Source organism: Cynoglossus semilaevis, chromosome 5 (assembly GCF_000523025.1).
Source record: "Cynoglossus semilaevis isolate Cse_v1.0 chromosome 5, Cse_v1.0, whole genome shotgun sequence".
NCBI lineage: Eukaryota > Metazoa > Chordata > Actinopteri > Pleuronectiformes > Cynoglossidae > Cynoglossus > Cynoglossus semilaevis.
The window spans coordinates 18,690,342-18,701,821 of NC_024311.1; the positions used below are offsets into that span (position 1 = coordinate 18,690,342).

At 42.2% G+C, this 11,480-nt stretch overlaps 1 protein-coding gene across 4 annotated transcripts; it reads left to right on the plus strand.

Annotated features, from left to right (window-relative positions):
* Positions 1-302: 302 nt before the first annotated feature.
* LOC103379405 (PWWP domain-containing protein MUM1-like) lies at positions 303-11,370 on the plus strand. 4 transcript variants are annotated; one of them, XM_008310947.3, is made up of 14 exons: positions 303-581; positions 2,218-2,272; positions 2,352-2,509; positions 3,320-3,509; positions 4,790-4,933; positions 5,905-5,975; positions 6,129-6,205; positions 6,368-6,428; positions 6,586-6,661; positions 6,753-6,803; positions 6,933-7,171; positions 8,809-9,033; positions 9,150-9,238; positions 9,331-11,370. In XM_008310947.3, exons 2-14 carry the CDS (start codon positions 2,266-2,268, stop codon positions 9,431-9,433), a joined length of 1,491 nt encoding a protein of 496 aa, XP_008309169.1. In that variant the 5' UTR covers positions 303-581; positions 2,218-2,265; the 3' UTR covers positions 9,434-11,370. The 4 variants fall into 4 exon arrangements, with proteins under 4 accessions (XP_008309169.1, XP_008309167.1, XP_016888167.1 ...); XM_008310945.3 differs by having other exon boundaries at positions 304-673; XM_017032678.2 differs by lacking the exon at positions 303-581 and adding an exon at positions 712-1,167.
* Positions 11,371-11,480: the final 110 nt, after the last annotated feature.

The window sequence follows — 11,480 nt, forward strand, 5'->3', positions numbered from 1 at the left end:
CAGTCAGCTAAAGCATGCAAGTGAAATAAAACTAATAAATGTCTTCAGTCATGGACCATTACATTAAACCGACAGCAGCTTTAAAATCCAGTGATCGGTGGTGCGTGCAGTTATCCAGGCTGTCAGTGTTAGCAGTGAAGAGTAATACACCTCAGGAAACAAAAGAGGGCGCATCTCCGCTCCGTTCACAACAGTGAATATGGTATTTGGTCAAGAGGATTAGCCACCGCTCACTCAGAACGTCAGCGACCAATCACATGCGAGACAACAGCAGGTTGTACCATTCTGTGAAAGACAGAGGGGTGTTGGGACAGAAAGAAGGGATTTTAGTGGAAGCGGTTGATAAGAGTGTAGAATTGGCTGCAGGTGGCTCTAATGCTTAATGTTTAGTTTACCGGAGGAGGAGGAGGAGGAGGAGAAGAAGGAGGAGGAAGAAGAAGAAGCACAAGAACTATAACAACACGAACAAGACACGAAGGGAAATAACAAGTTGTTTATTTAAAGCTAAGTTCAGGATTGTTGGGGGTCGGGGGGGGGGGCATTCCAGTCGGTGCTTGTGCAGATAGCCGTTAACGCTAACGGTAAGTCAACCGCGAGGCAGCACTGTGAACACTGAAAACGTTTCTCTGTGGACTCTGGGATCGGTTCGATTTCACCCACGAATTAGCCAACGGTATGTGTTTAATTCTTATTTTTCACTTCTCCCGACAGGAAGCACTGTATCCCTGGGCTCGAACTGCACTTGGTGTTTTGTTTAACATATTTGGGGGTCATTGAGAGGGCTTTAATTCTGTAGAAATCTCGTTTTTGTCTGGTTTCACCGAGACACTGCAGCATGTTAGCACTTAGTGCTAACTTCTAATATTTACATATTAAATCGTAAAAACAATCAGCTCAGGGAGACAAAGGTTTGAAACCATGAACCAACAATGAAAATCAAATACTTTTGATACATTAGTGTTGCGTGGCGCCTTGGTGTGGAACCCCAGGGTTCACCTCCTGGGCAAGATCATATACCGGTTAGGGCGGTTGGTACCTTCCAGTGGACTCACCACACGCAGGAAGTGTTGTGAAGCAAATGTCGTGGGAGCGGTGTATGCAGACAAGACTCACGTTTGCGTCCTGTCTCTCATATTCAGCATAGCGATTGGGATGTTTGGATTCCAGGTGATTAATTAAACCCGACGCGGAGACATTATTTGCAGATGTATCCCCTCTTGCATTACCCGTTTTGCAAATCGCTATCTGTGGGTCTTTCTCAGCTATATTGCCACTCTCAGACAAACCGCACTGGCCGCTGGTTTTTGCTTGAGTCATCATCACTTTCTTCTGTTGTTTCGGCCGTGTTGTTTCGGCGTCTGTCGGTCGAAAATTTTCGATGGCCCAAAATTCGGTGCATCTCTATTACTTGGTAATCTCCAAGTACTACCTCACCCTCGACCGAATAAGCTGAGTCATTACTGTCTTTATTGATTCACCACCAGTTTATATTCCTTTCTCTTGTAAATATCTCCTTTACTTATTATATTCTTGCCATTTTGCACCGTGGGTCCGATAGGACTACAATTTCATTGTGCCATATGTCCTGTATATATGGCATATAAATTTGAATTTTGATATTTGTATCACCTTGTAAATACTGTCTACACTGCTGTACTTTATAATCACCTTGTAAATACTATGCCTACCCTGCTGTTACTTTACTTTTAGCACTACGTGTCTATACTGCTGCTGTAACAACTGAATTTCCCCGGTGTGGGATAAATAAAGTCTTATCATATTTGACAATAAAATTGACTTTGACTTTTAATGTTTAGTGACTTTTAATGTTGACATGCTGCTCTGCAGCTGTAAACAAAATTCTGCCCAACAACAGCGCCATCTCCCGGTGATAATCAACAGAATACAGTAATAGAAAAAGGGTTAACACAGATGACTGACTGACTTGTGTGTCTGTAAGATAGTGTAACTCCACAGTATAGTTAGTGTGAACTGTAGATCAAAGACAGGCTCAGTAGTTGACTTGACATCAGCCTTTGATCTGGTTCAAACATTGGGAGTATTTGATGGAGACTTCTAAAGCTAACATTAGGAGGAGAAAGAAATGGTATTTTTCATGATTGCTTTCCTGTACTTCCTGCTGTACTGTAGACACATACCTGTGTGTCATCAGTTCAGGGGACAGGCATCTTATGTCTGCTCTTCATTTCTGAACAGATTCCATCTTCAGGGGACGTTTCCCTTCAGAGCAGACTAACATGAACGATGAGCGGTGAGTCAGACTCTTCATCCATCACTGCTAATTAATCACTGCTAATGAATCAGATAACAGTACAGATGTTATCATTCAGGTAAAACAAGGAAAAGAAAAAAAACGAAAAGTGATGTGTGCCTGACCTCCTCAATGACAACGACAACAACTCACAGCTCCCCCACTGGAAACCCATCCAGTCTGTCAGCGTCTCCTCCAGGAGCCAAACAAAGGCAGAGATGCCTCAGCCGGACAAAGGTACTGACCACTGGCCAAGATACAATCAGGAGTAGGGATGTGACAACACACTCAACTCACCATACCATTTTATCACCGTTTCTTTTATAAACCAAACGATCTCCACTAAACCAAACTGTAACTGTCAATATATGAAACAACAGAAGATCAAAAACAGGAACTTGAAAGAGTTATTTTCTTTACAGGAACACTCGAGAACACTGTTGGTGTCTGTGGAACAAGTTCTTTCCATGTTCTGTTTCAACAGCTGAATGTCTCTTAGCCTACGTAGGGACCTGACATCTGGGTTTAAGAGTGGGTCACAACCAATGTTTTTAGGAGCATGGTCCACCTACTGGACTAGACGGTGTAGTGTTATGGTCTGACCAGTGAGTCTACTCATTACACCTTGATGCAGGTTTCATTTTTATTGTCAACCGATGTGAGTTGGAAGGATTTTTAAGCAATTCAGGGCTCATCGTTACGTCCCCATTTCTTCCTTTAAATACCCCGTGGTGGTAATTAAAGGACTGTTGCCATATTTCTCTGCAGTATTTTTTTTTTGTTGAACAAATGAACCAGCCAGATTTAACTCTTCGTCATGAGGAGTAGATTAGTTAGCCTTCCTTCTCCAACGTAGCAATGTTGACTTATTCTACAACTGTCCAATCAGCAGCCAGTCTGTAAAGCTGTGTTTAAATCAAGGCTTGTCTTAATGCTTTACTCCAGTTTTTGTCAATGTCTTGTGGTGTGGACCAATGACACCTCTGTATCTGACCCTGATTGGCTGTGTGCATCGTTTAAATGGACACTTTTTTTTTCTTGTTGAAGAAATCAGATGCAGACTCTGTGGACTCACAGTGCTCCAAATCCATATCTCTGTGCCGAGGCCAGAGCTGCAACAAAACTGAATGTGTGAACATCAAGAACCAACAGAGCGTGGGACAGACCATGGATGTGGACGCACCTCAGCGCTCCAGGCCCAGATTTGAACTGAAGCTGTCTGATGCAGAAGAACAAGGTAGTACTATTCCCTGCTGTGTCAGTGGAACATGTGGAATGTCACATATCCAGGTCCACTGACCTGACAGTGAGTTGACAGCAACACAGCTGGACAGCAGGACTATAGTAGGTACTCCAAATACAAGTATCAGATGTGTTTCTTTTGTAATAGAAGAGTGTCAGCTAAGGTGAGGGGAAAGGGTTAAAGGACGGTGGTGAGCCCAGCCATGATGTATGGTTTAGAGACAGTAGCAATAGGCAGAAGACAGGAGGTGGAGCTGGAGGTGGCAAAGTTAAAGATGCTAAGATTCTCTCTAGGAGTGACAAGAATGGACAGGATCAGGAATGAGGTCATTAGAGGGACAACACAGACAGGAAGGTTTGGAGAAAAAGCTAGAGAAGCCAGATTGAGATGGTTTGGACATGTGCAGAGGAGGGACAGTGGATACATTGGTAGAAGAATGTTAGAGATGGAGCTACCAGGTAGGAGAAAGAGAGGAAGGCCAAAGAGGAGATATATGGATGCAGTGAGGGAGGACATGCAGATAGTTGGAGTCAGAGTAGAAGATACAGAGAACAGGGAGAGATGGAAATCAATGATCGGCTGGGGCAACCCCTGAAAAAAAAAAAGGGACAAAGTCGAAAGAAAAAGAAGAAGACTTTATATTATCAATATATTTGTTTATATCGTTGGTTTTGATGTGGGGGGGTTAATAGTATATCAAGGTAGTCCACTGTACTGCTTAAAATGTTGTAAACTGGACTATGTTGGTCCAGTTGGTTCATTTGGTCCAGTTGGTTCAGTTGGTTTAGTTGGTCCAGTTTCTTTAGTTGGTCCAGTTGCTTTAGTTGGAACAGTTGTTTCAGTTGGTCCAGTTGGAACAGTTATTTCAGTTGGTCCAGTTGGTTCTGTTGGTTCAATGTGTTTCTTTGGCCTTTACTTACACAGGTTGTGTCAATGAGAGAAGGACAGATGGACACACAGGGATGGACAGACTGAAGTTCGGTCCATACTGTAGGAACTCAATAGGAAGTAAAAGCCTGGAGACTCCGATTGTATCTGCAATGACGTACTGACCTGAGGTCTGTGAGGGTTGAAGTTGGACCATGGGAAAAGTCTGTCTGTGGATGATAATGTGCAGTTGACCAGAGAACGGATTTGTTGGTTATGAATATTTGTTGACATACTGTAGAACTGAACTGTTAGTCTGAACCCTGTGCTGGTTGTTCACATGGTCCCTGCTGCAGCTGGACTGAACTGTGTGCTGGTGGTGAACCGGTCCTTGTGTTCTGTTTCAGACGGGTCGTTGGACTCTTCTGATCTGTCCATGGAGCTGAGTCCTGATGAGAAGCACCGTCCATCTCTGTCCTTCCAGCCAGAGTCTGAGAGTGAGGAAGACCAAGATGAAGACCTCCCCAGTTTCCTGATGCAGATGGATAAAAGTGAGTGCCACACCCGCAGTAATTGATGCAAGTACCACTACATAGAAAGTAGTATTGATATGAAGTAGAAACATGTTCAGACGTGACACCAGCAGTACCCTGTAGGTCAACAGCACTGTTGGCAGTTGTTTTTGACCCGGGCCCCGTCCCATCCGGTATGGAAATAGTTTTAATTTGCAGTATTTGATTTGGATAAAAGTTTTACACTGGATGCCCCTCTTGACGCAACCCTCACCATTTATCCGGGCTTGGGACCGGCATTATAAAACACTGGTTTGTGTACTCTAGTGGCTGGTTTGGCTCCAATACAAACACACTGAATGTAAAAAGAAAAAAAAAACATGTTTGTATATTTAGTTCTTTTTTACTCTATAGTTTAATAGAAACTATAAATGTTGTCTATTTTGAAAGAGTTCTTCAGGAGTTCCCAATTCCATCATTGAATAAATAAGCAGGAAGTTGAGAACGCAGACATCCATCACAGATCTGGAGGAGAGAAGTTGAAGAAGCTGAAGCTCCTTCTTTTCCTTCTCCCTGTTCTCTGCATCTCCTACTCTGACTCCAACTATCTGTATGTACTCCCTCACTGCATCCACATATCTCCTCTTTGACCTTCCTCTCTTTCTCCTACCTGGTAGCTCCATCTCTAACAGTCTTCTACAAATGTATCCACTATCCCTCCTCTGCACATGTCCAAACCATCTCAATCTGGCTTCTCTGTCTTTTTCTCCAAACCTTCCTGTCTGTGTTGTCCCTCTAATGACCTCATTCCTGATCCTGTCCATCCTTGTCACTTCTAGAGAGAATCTTACCATCTTTAACTTTGGAGGTGGCAGAGTTAAAGATGCTAAGATTCTCTTCAGGAGTTATCTGGAGGAGAGAAGCTGAAGCTGATTTAGTTTATATTCTTGACCAATCTAAAGGTTGACCAGTCAGGATTACTGTCAGGAACTGTGACTCTGTTCTTTCAGAGCCCGTGTCTGTGACTGAAGGAACGTTTGTGTGGCACAAATTCAGAAAATATCCTTTCTGGCCTGCACTGGTGAGTAGAACTGTGGAACAGTCGGAACATCCTGATAATATCGCCCCCTATGTGTGAGTGTGTGTATCAGACACACACTGACGTCAGTGATGTCATCGCCCTCTGCTTCAATGACCTTCTCCATCACTGACTTGGTTCTGTGTGTTTCTGCAGGTGAAGAGTGTGAATCGAAGGCTGAGGAAGGCCAGCATCATCTTCATTGATGATCTGAGAATCCACAAAAAGAAAGGGTGAGAAATGAAGTCATTTTCTGTTTCCTGATGTTGTGACTTCACACCTTTGTCGTGTGCATAGATTTACCAACCCTTTGTAAACATAGTGGATTTGTTTTTGAGGCTTTGATTTAAAAAGGGACAAACATCTGACTGTTATCTTCATATTGTTATTTTCAGATTTTCTGTGGCCCTAAAACTTCTGAAGCCCTTCGACTGTGACGAGGCTGAGGAGCTGATGGTGAACATGTCTGCCTGTCTGCCTGCCTGCCTGCCTGCCTGCTTGCTTGTCTGCCTGCTTGCCTGTCTGCCTGTCTGCCTGTCTGCCTGTCTGTCTGTCAGTCACAGCTGTTCATTAACACTCATTAACTCTGTGCTCCATTCTCTGACTCTGTCAGTCTGAGGCCAAAGAGAAGTCTGAGGCCGTACTGAAGTGGTCCACGGATCTCATCGCTGACTACAGGATACGTATCGGTACCATCTGTTCTGTCCAGATATAAATGTACTGTATCCACATAACTGTGCTGTTGTTATTAACACAACATTGTGGTTCTCTTTGTTTCAGCCTGCGGCTCCTTCTCTGGCTCCTTCGTCGATTACTTTGCTCATGACATGAGTAGGTTGGATTAAAAGATGTAAATTTTTAATGTCACAGTAAATTAGTGACACTTTGTTAGAAACTACGTCAGTGTACGACTTACTGGGACTGACCGACAACTGCTTTGCCCCCACTGTTGAACACCAGGCTACCCTGTGAGGAGGAAGTATCCTCAGGAAGCCTCAGAGAGGTTCACCATTCCCAGTGACGCCGCCCTAGAGGAATTCTGTGTTGCACTGGATGAAAGCCTCAGTGAAGAGAACGGGACTGTGGTCGCACGTTCACGGAGAACGCTTCCAGATCGAACCTCTGCCGCTCATAACCGTGCCACTGGAAGACTCGTATATTACATCGTGGACCAGCGTCTGGTGGAAGACCGGCTGCTGGTAGGATCTGGTTTGGTCTAAGACCACAGTCAGTGGTTAGTGTGAAAGTCAGGAGCAGTTAAGCTAACTGTCTGTGCTGACAGGAATCAGCTCTTTATGGTGCTGTGGACTGGACTTCCTTCATACAAACATAACGATACAAAATACTGTATTTGACAGGAATAAAATACAACATCAAAAGGTCCAACAATGGAAAAGTCAGAAATACAAAGTACTTTATAGTTTATGTACTATAAAGATGTGACTTTAACATGTTAATTTGGATTTATAATAACAGTCTTCACCCGGTCCAGAGTAGACCACGTTGATTAGGTCCTCTTTTTAAACTATATTTTCAACTTTTAACAGTACGCTGTGGCTTTGAGATACAAGTTAAATCCATTCCACAGCGGCCGTCGTTAGTCGATTCACTCGTATCTCGATCAAATGTTCCCCATTAAAATCAACTAAAACCAATTAATTTGTTCCAGCTCCCCAAGAAACTATTAATGAATTAAATTATAATCCCCCATCAAAACATAGATTTAAACAACTATATATTGATAATATAATAAAAATTAAGAACAAATTTAATTTATAACAATAATATCAAGTGTTTATTTGATATAATTGTTATAAGAATGGGTAAAATAAGTAAGCGCACCAGCGAGTGTTGGGCCACTAACGTAGGAGAAGGACTGGGAGTGAGGACTGGATTTAGATGTTAGAGAGAGACGGAGAGAAAGAAAGCGACAGATGGGTAAAATGACCACGCGAGAGACAGTGATTATTTTTTTTAATTATTTTATTAAACAGCTTAATCTACATCACTCATCAGTGCTACATCATCATCACTACCATCATCATCGTCAGCATCACAACAGCCTGATCTGAGTCACCCACTTTCTTTTTCTTAATGGGGGTAACTTCTTCTTCGCCCCCGTCCTTGCTTTTCTCCCCCACCTTACTGCCCTCATCTCCCTCCACCGGAGACAGGTGCATCCAGTGTTGTTTGTTTTTTTCTGCTTGGGAAAATGTTCCTGAAGTAGAAAACATGTATCGTTAAACAGGGAGACAGCGCCACCCACAGAGATTGTCTGAGGTTTCCTCACTACAAAATTTGTTGTGTGCTGCCATTGTTCCAGGACTCATGATGATTTGCAATAACTAAGTGCAAATCATCATGGTGGCGGCTGGTGGCTGACCTGGGACCAGGCGGAGAAGCATGGAGTTCGGATGAGCACTCGTAACTCGGTGTTTCCTCGTATCTCGAACAAAATTTTGAAAAGTTGCTTACTCGTAAGTTGGAAAAATTGTAGGTCAGGGGCTCGTATGTCGACGTACACTGTAATACTGTTAGTACAGACACCAGAGCTAACGTCAGCTACAACAGTCCTGGTACAGACACCAGAGCTAACGTCAGCTACAACAGTCCTGGTACAGGTTTTATCCAGTCCACAGTAGAGCAGATGTCAGAATTCAGAATCCAAAAAGTCTTTAAATGTTGAATATAACGGCTGTAATTGTACTGTGATTTTGTGGTAGTCTGTGTCCTCGACAGGTATTTCCAGGTGAAATCCTATGTTAAACGAGTACTAAAGGAAGAAACACAAATGTTTTCACCTTGTCTCAGACCTCTGGTGTCTCTTTTCTCACAGGCTGTCCTACGTGGACAGCAGCAGTCCAGGTGGCTCCAGGCTTTTCTTAGTACCAATAAAAACAGGAGGGTCGTGAACTACTACCTGGAAGATGACCATCAGTTAGACCAAGTGTACTGCTACTTGAACCAGCTGTATGCTGCGGAGATGTCCACAGCTGCTTGTCTGACTCAGGTGTCGTCCATGGAGCGTGTCCCCTTTGTTCTGGATGTCCTTCTTCCTGAGGTGTTTGTTGTCAACTCCTTAACACAGTAGATTGGTTTACACAACTGGAAAAATCCACTGGTCCCTGTAGCCACCTGTAAACATCAGGAAATAAACTAAACTCTGTGTGTGTGCAGGCTATCATCTATGCCATAGCCGGAGTGGAGAAGGTCTCTGTACAAACAGCAGAGGAAAAGTACCTGAAAGGACGGAGTCTGAGCCACAGGTGAGAGCTGGACTCAGCTGTGGTACCAGTGGTAGTACCAGTGGTACAAGTGCAGAAGATGACCTGTGACTCTTTTTTATTTGTATTTCCAGGGAAAGACAGGAGTTTGACATAATGATTGAGCAGTTAGTGCAGCAGAGGTCAGATGATCAGAACTCTTCTCTCTCACTGCTGCCACCGTGTGACTGTACTTAATAATGTGAACCAACAGGCGTGAATGTGATCAGAACCTTTGACGACCTCCGACCCAGCTGGAGGCCTCAGCCCACTCCTCAAATTCCACCTGGTTTTGAGTCAGTTCCTATTGTCATCCATACTGCAGATGAAAGGTGCCTTAGATCAGAGGTCTTTGGTAAGGTCAGGTCAAGATCCCAGACCTGAAGGTGCTGAGGTCTGTGTTATCAATTTGATTTCCATTCAGATAACTATTACATGATCTTTACATTTCTAAACTTGCGAAATCTGAGCAGAGGCTTCTGTTTCTCACCTTTCCATTCTGACTGGTGTTTACCAGTATGGTCTGACAGGACACTAGTTCATCTGCTCCAACTCTGGGGCAGGAAGCCAAGCTGAGGACGTTGTTTTGACTGAGAAGTTGCATAAATGGAGGCACTCGTGCGAAACGTTAGCACTGTAGTATTAAGTATTAATATTGTAGTACAAAGGCGCCGATCAGATGTCATTTCACTACTTTGTGATGGCCACACTTTTCATGTTCAATAACATGAGGCTCTGGTCGATGTCTTTCCTCGAGTATATATTTGTATATTTTTGTTTGTTTTTGTAAGAAGTACATTTTTATTTTCAGTTAAAGTATTAAATAAACAGATCAAGGAATCTACATTTTTGTGACATTCTGTTGTTTTACATTCACAGTAAGGTGATAAAATAAAAAATAAAAGAACCATTGTACAGCAGAGGAGAAAAGCTGCTGTGGTCTTGTCCTCACAGCCAATCATATTCCTGACAGTTGTACTGTCCTTGTAATTATTGTCCTGTTTTCTTGGAATTATTGCCCTGTGTACTTTGAAATGATTGCCCTGTTTTTACCTTTGTAAATATTGCCCAGTTTTTGTACTATATAGCTTTTTGTTTTTATACATTTTTATAGCTGGACCTTGTACCCATCCCATACTCACCTTACCTTTACTAAGTCCCCTTCTGTTGTGATTGTATTCTTTTTTGTTGTACTGTGTTTTGTGTAAGCTATTGGATGCTTTAATTTCCCTTTGGGATCAATAAAGCATCTATCCATCCATCCATAAATACATAAACATCTAGTTGTTGACCTACATACTTTTGAACACATTCCCAGTGTGCTACAGGTTTTAATATCACAACAGTTTTCCCACAAGGTTGGCCCTCACTGATCAGAGACAGCTGTTTCTGACATTTGTTGCCTTAAGGTTTTCAAATATTGCTAATCTCAGTTTAAATTGGCACCCTCTCGTTTTTAATAACTGGATAACTAATATCTGAATACTTTGAGGTAATTGTCCATTTTTTGCATTACATAAAGTTTGTGCTGTATTGTTCTCTAAAAAATAGTTAATACGTTTCTTGGCTCTTGGTTGTTTTGTATTTTTTTGGTTTCTATTTTTATTTTTTATTTTTTGCAATAAGGAAAAAGAGGTGATAATGGTTCTACTTAGAAATGATGGGATCAGAGGGACAGTTCAGGATTAAAGGTGAAGGTAGAGACGTGAGGTGGAGATGGTTTAGATGTGCTAAGAGGACACGCTGAAGATATTAGACAAAGGATGTTGGAGGTAAAGGAGGAGGAGGTGACCTCTGAGGAGGTTTGAGATGTTGTAGCAAAAGCAGAGGAGGAAGATAATTTGGGCTGTTTCCCTGGTCCCATGTGTTCTCCCACATCTCAACACAGTGCCTAATATCTACAAGGATTTTAACAGAATTTAAACCATGTTAAAACTAAAATGTCCAAATACATATCAATACTGTATAAATGTCAATATTCATGTAATTTCCAGTTGTCAAAAAATGACTCCTAAACATTTTGTTTCAAAAACAGTACCTATTGTAATAAATTTAACTGAAAATAAGAAAAATGGCACATGAACAATAACACATAAAATGACAACAGTTGAGATAAACAACTGCCAAAAAGAAAATGTATCCTTGTCTGTTTGTCATATTTACGCATGTTAATTGAATTCAATGTATTCTACTCTTCTAGTCTAGTCGTATATATTATTTATATATGGCTTTGTTCTATGAAAAC